The 10,526-nt window shown below is 44.7% G+C and overlaps 1 protein-coding gene across 2 annotated transcripts in view; it reads left to right on the top strand.

Annotated features, from left to right (window-relative positions):
- The first annotated feature begins 5,288 nt into the window (after positions 1-5,288).
- eml1 (EMAP like 1) overlaps positions 5,289-10,526 on the top strand; it is a 52,665-nt gene continuing 47,427 nt past the window's right edge. Inside the window, exon 1 of one of the 2 annotated variants that reach the window (XM_007888314.2) lies at positions 5,289-5,521. In XM_007888314.2, coding sequence (XP_007886505.2) covers positions 5,452-5,521 — 70 coding nt within the window. In that variant the 5' untranslated portion in view covers positions 5,289-5,451. Of the gene's footprint in view, positions 5,522-6,976; positions 7,110-10,526 lie in introns of those variants that run through there. The other variant, XM_007888316.2, reaches the window with a different exon arrangement.

Here is a 10,526-nt window from a genome sequence, read left to right as displayed (position 1 = left end):
TTGCTTGATTTTAGTCTCTTTCTCCTATAAGAGCTACATTTATCAAATAAAATTGCCTCACGTCTCTTGAAGATACTGACTTGTACTTGGCACCAGTTATTTCACATCAGGAGGTGCTAGACAACCAAGTAGACTGTGAACATTAGCAAGCTATTTGTGTGTGTGGGTGGGAGGGGAGTAGGTATCACAGCTGAGCCCAGTCATGTCCTCATCTGCCATCCATCCACATGTGCTTTTCAGGGTCATCGGAACCATGAGTCATTGGATCAAAAGCAGAGAGAGACCCTCTTTGCTTGGGTTAGGCCAATAAGGGCAACTCCCACAGCCACTGACTGAGGACTGAACCTTGGGCCTTCCTATGGCTTTCTTTCTCCCAGGGGAACGCCTCCACCACCTGAACCATCACAAGAACTGCCTTTAGTGCATAGGGAAAGCACAACCAAGCCTCCCCTCTTCCCTCTGCACCATTATCAATGCCACTCCAATCAGACTAACGTGTATTCTGACATGGAGTTGAGAGAACACCCACATGTCAGGTCAGCATTCCAGTTGAGTTCCAGGTGCACACTCTGTGTGATTGGGTTACCAACAGAGTAGGCGATTGTCACCATGGTAACACTGTTAGGTGCTGTAAGATGATTTACCATGAGTACTCGTCTCATTTCCATATTGATGCCTGGCACATGAATGGAGCCAGGGGTTAGGATCAGGCTCAGGGTAATGCTGTTACTGGAGTCTCTGAACCGATGCAGATTGTCCATGCAGATCTTAAAGAGTTTGAGACCCCAAATTCCATCTTGCCTCAGCCTGAAAGACCACCATTTTGTCTTATAGTTTAAGATCGTGCAGAACTGCGAAACATTTTTGAATTCAGGCTTAATTTTGAATCTGATTTCCACGGGTCTTAAAAGAACCTGCTTCCAAGGTAAAAACTGAAATTAAGGATTTTCTATGGTTCTGTTGCAATCTTGAACGTTAAGCAAAAATTGTCTCACGTGATAGAACTTGAGGAATCTGACTTGCAGCACTGTAGCTCTGATTACATTCCAGCACCTCAAGCAAACTTAGATCTGCTACCGTGGACTGGAGAAGTTTTCCATTTGTCACAGGTAAAACTTATTAGAATGTTAACTCTCCAATGTAGCATCTGGTTTACATTAATATTGTGGCTTGTCAAGTGGAATATCGGATAGTGAGGAGATACGAGCAGCGTAATGAACACCACCTGACACTCATCACTTTTTTTCCAATGACTCAGATTTCTCAAATTGTTTAGACACTTTGCCTTCAGGTGTAGCAGTAGACAAAATGTATTTAAATCTTAAACAAATATTACATTCCCCAAATATGTGTTTGTTACTTATACAACCACAACAATCTGCATGTACATAGTGCCCTTCACATAGGTATTGTCTTGGAACATTATAAATCGAAGGTTTGGGTTTACTGTGCCAAAACCCTGGTTCCCTGCCCACAGAGTTCTTCGCAGCTCTCCTACAGGCGCTGACTCATGTTAGAGTACAATTTCAAGGGTGCCATCTGCGTTGTGGTATCTTATTTAAGTGGTCATTTCATTGGGGAAAAATGCTGCAGGTACTATTAATAATAATAATATTTGCATTTGATATAGTGCCTTATCACATCTTTGAGACGTGTCAAAGCGCTTCACAGAATATACAGTAAAGTGAATTGACTGTATATTTTGTGCGTGAAATATTAAAGATAATTCCACATAATGGTAAATGAATAATAAATAATTCTTGTATTTTATATAGCACATTTCACATCAGGAGGATGTCTCAAATGCTTCACAGGATTTATTGTAAAGCATAATGACTTAGTTCTCCTGGAATTGTACAATAATTAACTTCTGCTTGGCCTTCCAGATCTGATAGATCTTGTTTCCTGCTCATTTGGGAGGTAGTTCGTTAACTGCTTAGGCTCCAATAGGTCAAATGAATTATCTAAAGTAAACAAAAACGAATTTCAATGTTAAACTTAACGTGAAAATGTTTCTCAGCACATTCTCTCCTGAATGTGAAAGGGTAAATTCTTTCCTTTGTTGCTTGTGCAACAAACATTCAGTATTTCAGCCAACACAAGAGAGCCTTGATTCAGAATCATTGAAAACACACCAGCAAAACAAAACAAATCCATCACCAAAAAGTCACTCCACTTGACAGCAACCACCAGTGAAGAAGCACTTTGAGATGTTTTGACGTTAGAGGTACAATATCAAATGCAAGGATTATTATGATTATATATGAATACCTATCATATTATTAATATAAAATCAAGAGTGGATTCATCAACTGATTTTAGTCAGAGTGGTGAAAGGGTAAAATTGAACACAACAGAGGGGAAAAATTAAAGAGTTCCTTCTCTCTTAATCATTATCTGGTAACCCTGGAAAGTGCATGTGTGTGGGCATCAAGGGGAAGGCTAGGATCAGGCTGTGGCTTTGTTACTCCCTGCAATTAAATAGCTCACTGTCTACACACTCCCACATGCAGAATGACCATTTGGCCAAGGTTACGAAGGCGTTGGTGGAACTTTATTCCAGCATGAGTCAGCTCCTCGGGGTGAGAGTGTGCGTGGGGGGGTATGGCGGTGGGATGTAAAAAAACACAACGCTTTAAAAAAAATCATCTGGAGTAATGTGTACATAAATTAAATTAAATCCACCTGGGGTAATATATGAGTGATAAACCTAAAGAATCCAGTCTGGGTCAAACTAAAATCTCTGGCCCAGATATGCCAAAATAACAAATAGGAGATGCTCAAGTGAATACTGAGTACAGGACGGTGTGTGATACTGTCTTACTCTCACACACAATCCTTGTGTCTCTGGAGAATTTATCTCTAGTGTTAACTCTCAGCTGACTGAAACGCTGGTAAATCCGGGGGTTTGGAAACAAGGTGGGAATTGTCACGTCATTTGCGAAGGTTATGAGTGACTGTAAGCAACAAAAACCGGAAAATGCAGGGTGACTTGACTCGAGTGTTCAAGTCGGTCTAAAAATATCCTCGTGTTTTTTTTCGTTCCAAACAAACTCAAGCTTCATAACTAAACTTAATTAACTTCTTCGCATCTTGAGAAAACACCCTATCGTAGCAGCCAAACCCCAGGCTGTGCATTTTAATAGATTGCAGAGAGAGGAAGCCTGCTGTTTTTTGCTGGGTGAGATAGAGAGCACTAGGGGGAGTTTTATAGAGTAAAAGTCCTTTGCCTTATTATGGGATCTGCCGCAGTTACTGTATCAAGCTGACACCGGTGTCAGTTTTTTGCATCAATGTATTTGTGACTTGCGTTTGTAATAATAATCCTTGCATTTGATATACAACACCTTATCACGTCGTCCAGACGTCTCAAAGCGCTTCACAGCATATAATGTAAAGTGAATGTAACTGTGCAATTTACGGGCGAAGCGCAGGCAGCACAGTTACATTCACAGCAGTTACACGCACAGCAACGTCCCACAAACCGTGGTGGATTGAGTGGCCCAAATTTTTATGTCATTTTTTTGGCCTTTCTTCCCCCACGTGGAACCCTCCGGGCGATGTTTAAAAGCTGTTTAACGAAAAGCTCATTCGCAGCCCCGATTCAATGGTCATTCAACGCGCTGCAGCCTTGGTGCGCGCTTTGCCTATTAAGCCCAGCTTTTCCCCTGTGAATTCTTTAGTCAGATCGCTGTTTATTCCGCCTGCTTGGCCGGGGCACGCAGATGAACCGGTGGAAACGGTTACGCGATCGTAGACGTGGTCCGACTGAGCGTGAGACAACCGAGAGATTCCTGAGAGAGAGATTCCCATCTTAAACCCCCTCCCCGTTTGCTCTCTGCTCGGGTCCATCTCAGGGCTGGTGGTGGGATGTAACATACACACACACACTCTCTCTCACACATACTCTCTCGCACACACACACACACACATCCACACTCTCACACTATCTCACACACATCCACACACACACACACACTCTCTCACACACACACACTCTCACACACACACTCTCTCACACACACACTCTCACACACACACTCTCTCACACACTCTCACACACACTCTCACACTCTCACACACACACACACTCTCACACGCACACACACACTCTCTCCCACACACACACACACTCACACACACACACTCTCACCCACACACACACACTCTCACACACACACACAAACACACTCTCTCCCACACACACACACACTCTCTCCCACACACACACACACTCACACACACACACTCTCACCCACACACACACACTCTCACACACACACTCACACACACACACTCTCACACCCTCACACACACACACACACACTCTCACACGCACCCACACACTCTCCCCCACACACACACACTCACACTCTCTCCCATACACACACACTCTCACACACACACTCTCACACCCTCACACACACACACACACTCTCTCTCACACACACACACTCTCTTACACACATACACACACACACACACACTCTCTCTCACACACACACACTCTCTCACACACACACACTCTCTTACACACACCCACACTCTTACCCACATACACACACACACACACACCCCCCCACCAGCTGGTGGCCTCCTGTCAGGCAGATTGGGTCAGGAGTACGTGGGGCCGTATTTTGAAAGGATGTCTGTCACTGGTTGTGAGATTACCGTCGGGGCAGGAACTGGAGACGCAGTTCTTTTAAAGCCAATTTACAGTACAGCGCCTCTCTCTCTGCTCGTAGCCTCGAAACCTCCCGCTTCTTTTCTCCCTCTCTCTCTCCCTCCCTCTCTCACACTCCCCCTCTCTCTCTCTCTCTCCCTTCAGGACCAGTTTAAGATTGTGCAAACCCTGTAGTCAATCTCTGTGAGTGAGTGAGTGAGTGAGTGAGTGTGAGTGAGAGTGTGTGAGAGCCGATCACACAGCTGCCTCAGGAGACTCCAGAGGGCACCACCATCATCATCATCACTATTATCATTATTACTATCACTATTACTACTATTATTATTATTACAAGGAGAGAGAGAGAGAGGGGGGAAAAAAATATTATTATTATTACTATTACAAGGAGAGAGAGGGAGAGAGGGAAAAAAAATATTATTACTATTATTAGGAGAGAGAAAAAAGAAAAAAAGAAGGAATACTCTCTCTCTCTCTCTCTGTGTATATATATATATATATCTATTTATAGAGAGATATATATATAGACACCGGGAGGTCCGGGGAGGGGGTGGGAGAGGATCCTTAAAGTGAGTGCGTTGCTATGGTGACGGGCCCGGCGGCGGCGGCGGGGAGACCCCGGCGGAGCGGCTGGTGAATGGGGAGCAGCCGCCGGTGGTGCGGCACAGAGAGAGAAGAGGGAGAAGGAGGGAGAGAGAGAGAGGGAGAGAGGGGGAGAGGGGAGGCGCGGAGTCACCGACACCGGGAGACCGCGGGGAACGGCTCCGGCAATGGAGGACGGGTTCCCGGGTTACAGCGGCGGCCTCTACGACACCTCCTCACTGCTGCAGTTCTGCAACGGTAAGTGCTCCATCAGAGAGAGAGAGGAAGAGAGAGAGAGTCTCTTTTTTTTTCTTCTTTTTTTTTTCGCGGCTGTTTTTTCTTCTCTGTGTGTCTCTCTCTGTCCCTTTTTTGGGGGGTCGTTCAGGAGAGGATTTTTTTTTTTTTTTTCTGTCTTTTTACGGCTCCCGATCCCGGGGGGTGGTGGTGGTGGTGGTGGTTGTTGTTGTTGTTTTTTGTGGGTGTGTGTGTGTGTGTGTGTGGAGCGGTCGTGTCTGGGATTTATGGTTCTGAGTTTTCTGTGGTTTTGTCTGTTTTTTTTATTTAAAAAAAAAATTTTTTTAAAAAATTTAATTTTTTTTATATAAAAATTATTTTAAATTTTTTTTAAAAAAATCTGTTTTATTTTTTTTTTGGGTGTGGAGGAGGGCGGAGGGAGGAATTATCACGAGTTCTGGAGCTCTCCCCCCACCCCCTCCCCCCTCCCCCCATCACTTAGAGGTTAATTTTTTTTTGCATCCACACAAACCCATCATCTTCCTTTGGGTAATGAGTGCCTTTGGAACACGTTACTGCTGTGTTGTACCCGATGGGACCTTGAAAGACACGACATGTGAATGAATGGATATGGATGTGTTTCACTTTGCAGTCGTGCACAGCTGATTGCAGAGCCATATCTATTTTAGGGAGGGATTCGAGCTTCTAACTGTGTTGCTGACATTTGTGACCACACACTGCACTGCACACACATTATTAAAAGGGAAGATCTCACGAAATGAGAGATCTGGAGAGTCACACAGGGCACTGCACTGTAAATCACACCGGCCATATGCTCGCACTAAAGCTGGGCATCTTATTCATTCATCAGTGTTAAATGGGAGCAGTGCTTTGCACTCCTAAATCTTGTGCATTGTGATCACCGCTGGAAGTGTCACTTCGCCGCCGCCTTGCGTGCTTCCTTCCCCTGGTTTGTAGTATTTTTTTTTGTTGCAGGACTATTTATTCTCTTGGGACGAAACTTTCCCTGGCTCTGCCTGCAGAGCGACATCAGCGAACGTAACCGTGATGATGGGGAGACGGGTGTGACCTGATTTAATTCCCTGGGCTTTTATTTTACTTCTTCTCTTCCCATTAAAGCGCTCCGGGATGGCTACCCTGCCCGTAGGGCGCTATATAAATGCAAGTTGTTGTTGCAAACGAGACCCGTTTCTCCAGAAGGATTCGCAAGTGTTGAATCCTACCGGTGACCGGATGTCCGTCAGTCCCACTCGCAGGAACTTCACTCCGATGTGACTGTTGTGCAACCAGTTACCTGCGAGATTCGATATTTAATGACAATAATCATTGCATTTAATATACCAGCTTTCACGTTGGGAGGGTGCCTCAAAGCGCTTCACTGCATTTGGCTTCTTTGCCAATTGCTGACTCAAATCCCAGATATCTCAGCGACAAATGTTTAGCAGAAGTTTACGGAGGCGAAGCTTGTCAATGATGATTCACTACTATTGTGCTGTTTGTTGTTACGACGCCTATCAGAACTTCAATGCAGGCACCATCTGGAGTTTTCCTGGGAGCAGGGAGTGTGGTCGGCAGGATCCCAGTCGGAATAGTTAAGTGAATTAAATGACGTCACCCTGTGCGATTAATCTACCTTTTGATTGTGTGGCGGGTACTTAACATGGCACAGGGCCAGGGTAAATGGGGGTCAGGATCCGAGTCACAACAGAGATGCCAGCACATGAACTTCCAAATCTGAAACTGAAAATCATGGGGGGGTGGAGGGGAGGAGGAGGAGGAGGACGAGGGAGAGGTGCACTGATTTTAGAACTCCTACTGAGCAGAAAGAATATCTGTGTTCAGTACTGTACTTAAATGTGGGCATGTTAAAATAGGGCCTGACTTGATCTTTGCAAACATACACACACACATACTGCTGCCTCTGTGCTGTCTGCAGAGGGAGGGCCTGTGGGGAATGAAGAAAGGGCAGTAGAGAGACCGGGCTCCCTGGCCTGGTGCTCACAATGCGGGCCATGTCAGACAGGGTCTGAGACTCAGTGAGAGGGAGAACGTTGCAGTCCAGATTTGGCTGGCAATTATTTGATATGCCTCGGAGTGCTGTGGACCCAATGCATGCATAAGCAAGCCGTGGCTCGAGGTAATCATTTGCATCAGACACTGGAAAAAGATATAGAATATGGCAGAGTAAGTGGCAGGAAATCAAGTGAATGACAACATGAGATTCATTTTGAAATGAGTCGCTCTGTACTCCAGTGTGTGGTTTCCCTGCAGACTGATTGTCAGTGAAGGCCTAGCCTTTAGAAACAGGAGGGTGTTCTTGTCTTATTTGATGTGCTGTGTTTTTTTTAAGCCACATGAAGTATCATATGATCAGCTGCAGGGAATTTTAACTCCCATCACTGTTCTGAGAGTGGGTGGAGTGGAGTGGGAGTAAGGGTGGGGGTATCACTATTATATAACACATGTCTACATAGCAGAGATGAAGGGAGCAATTCCCCACATCAGTGCTTTAGTCAAGCCCCCCCCCCACTGAGTTTCAGTGTTTCAACGTTTGAACAGAAAGTGGAAGGGAAACGCTGGGAATCCAGATGGCTTTTCTACTGTGAACGTTGCCATGCAGAACAAGTGGAAAAAATGTCTCGGCTTTTAGGTCAGAATGGTTGTTTTTTTTGAAAGAATGTAGGCAACGACACGGTGCACACACAAAAACATAGCAGACAAATGGATTTGTCTGCCTTGTTAAAACTTCCAAAGTGAAGGACTGTAGTTTGAGCAAGTTTGCATTAGGTCAGTTGTATCTGATGCCAGGGTTCATTACACCATCTACATGTGAGCCTGTAGAACCTGCCCAGCGAGGTGCTAAATAGAAGGAAGTGTGATTGTTTTCCAGTTGTGAAGATGTAACCATAGCAGACCGAGTCACGACAGAGTGTCTATCCCAGAGGCGACTGACACACAAACCAAAAGTGCTGGCAGTGTTATTCTTGACTGTCATTTATTTTAATTGCTGGAACACACACACACACACAAGCACAGACACACACACAGTCCACGTTGTCTTTTCTCAGTGTGAGGTTTAACTGCACCCGGTAATCCACGTGGAATAAACAGTTCTCTGCAAAATGTGGGCTTCAAATTACATTCCTTGCATGTAGATCTCGAATGCTTCGATGGCCCGTTTCTGTCATTCCACGTCACAGCTTGAGCAAGCCTTTGGCCATTGATTTTACAGTATGTCGAAAACCCGTCAGCTACAATGTAAAGCCAGTGGACTGACTCCGTTTTTTGTTAGTAGACAGTAATGTGCCATTTATAGCACAACTCCTACATGGATCATCAGAGAGGTCTACAACAACAACAGCTTCAACAACTTGCAATTCTATAGTATGCTTAACACAGGGCAGCGTCCTGAATGTGAATGTGTGAAAGAAGGGAACTGGGTTGAGCGGCATTCCTCTGGCCCTGACTCATTCCAAACAGCAGTGATGTGGCCAAATGCAGCAGCTCTTGTTTTACACCATCTGAAAAAGCAACAAAACAGTCTTCTTGCATTGGCAAGGGAGGTCACATACTCCACGTGCCAGGACTCCGTACATGTCATCAATTAGGATGTTAAAATAATAATTATTGCATTCTCATCATATCAGCACTTTGCCCTGCTGGATCTATCGCTCGTTGTTTGCTGACACTAGGGAACATTTTGTTCCGCGCTTATTCTTTATTGCGAAATGTTATTTATTTTGGTCCCCTCAAAGTTACATGTCTGATTTCTGGAACATTTGATGGTGAATCTTTGACAGTTGTTTGCGCAGTCCGGCAGTGACTTGAAAGGATGTCTCAGAAAGGAGTGTTTAGGCATTCATAAAATACTGAATGAGATAGAGAAATAATACCTGGGACAATTCTTGGAAATACAATTCAATTTACAATTATACAGCGCCTTCAAGTCGGAAGGACATCACAAAGCGTTTTACAAATCTGGCTAAGGGTGGGAGCTGAGGGGTTGCAGAGGAGAAAGATGACTGAAAGCCAGGTTGATGGGGTAAGTTTTGAGGCACACCTGGAAATAGGGTTGGCCGGCACGTGTAGGGGAGATGACACATGCTACAGAATTCTGGATAGTTCGCTGCCTAAGCAGGGAAGAGCTGGAGTATCTGGCAAGCAGAGCGTTGGTATCATCAAGCTTGGACATAATAAAGGCGTGAATGAGCATCTCGGTGGCCTTCAGCAATAATGGAGAAGGTATGCAATATTGTGGAGATCATTGTAACTGGTGTCTGTCTGAGATTATTTTTGTGAAACGTAGGACAAGAGAGTACAGGTTCAGGGTTGTGGATGGCAAGTTTAAGACGGGCACCAGGAAATATTTACACAGCAGTTAATGAACACCTGGAGTGGGTTATCAGGACTAATGGTAAGATCAGGACACAGGATTCTTTTAAGAATGAACTGGATGCTGTCATGGGTAGAATATAGAAATGGTATTTTAGAATAATGAGCTCAGAAGAAGGGCATTCTTTAAACAAACCTTTCTTGTATTCCCTGGCCATCCAGTGCTGATATGCAAGGTTTATTTAGTCTTGCAGCAGGTTTGCTTGGCTTCAGAATCTCTAAAGATCTAATTTGGTGCCTGCAGCTTATGAGAACTGAGTAAGTCAGGACAGCGATTCTGATTACACAGGTAGTACAGTATTGAATGTGTGAACGCTGGTTATAGGTTGCATTCTGAATCACCATCAAATTGCCTGTATTAAAGAATGTGAGATCTTCTGAGACAGAAGAAATTGCGTGACTGGGACATGGTAGTGATTAATTACTGGTGCTGCAGAGCTTGATGTGGGGGTCTGAATCTTGCAAATACTTTTTGAATGGCATGGCAGCCTGGGATTATTATGTTGACAGGTACCCCACAGGGCTCTGGTAACAGAGACACGATGATTCAGGCCTTTTGGTGGTTGTGTTGGGTGGGGTGGGCTGTTTAATCAGAAAGCAGATTTGGTGAGTGTAT

This window comes from Callorhinchus milii, unplaced genomic scaffold (assembly GCF_018977255.1).
Source record: "Callorhinchus milii isolate IMCB2004 unplaced genomic scaffold, IMCB_Cmil_1.0 Scaffold9, whole genome shotgun sequence".
NCBI lineage: Eukaryota > Metazoa > Chordata > Chondrichthyes > Chimaeriformes > Callorhinchidae > Callorhinchus > Callorhinchus milii.
The sequence above is the reverse complement of the archived record's forward strand: the minus strand, read 5'-3'. Positions and strand labels throughout refer to the sequence as shown.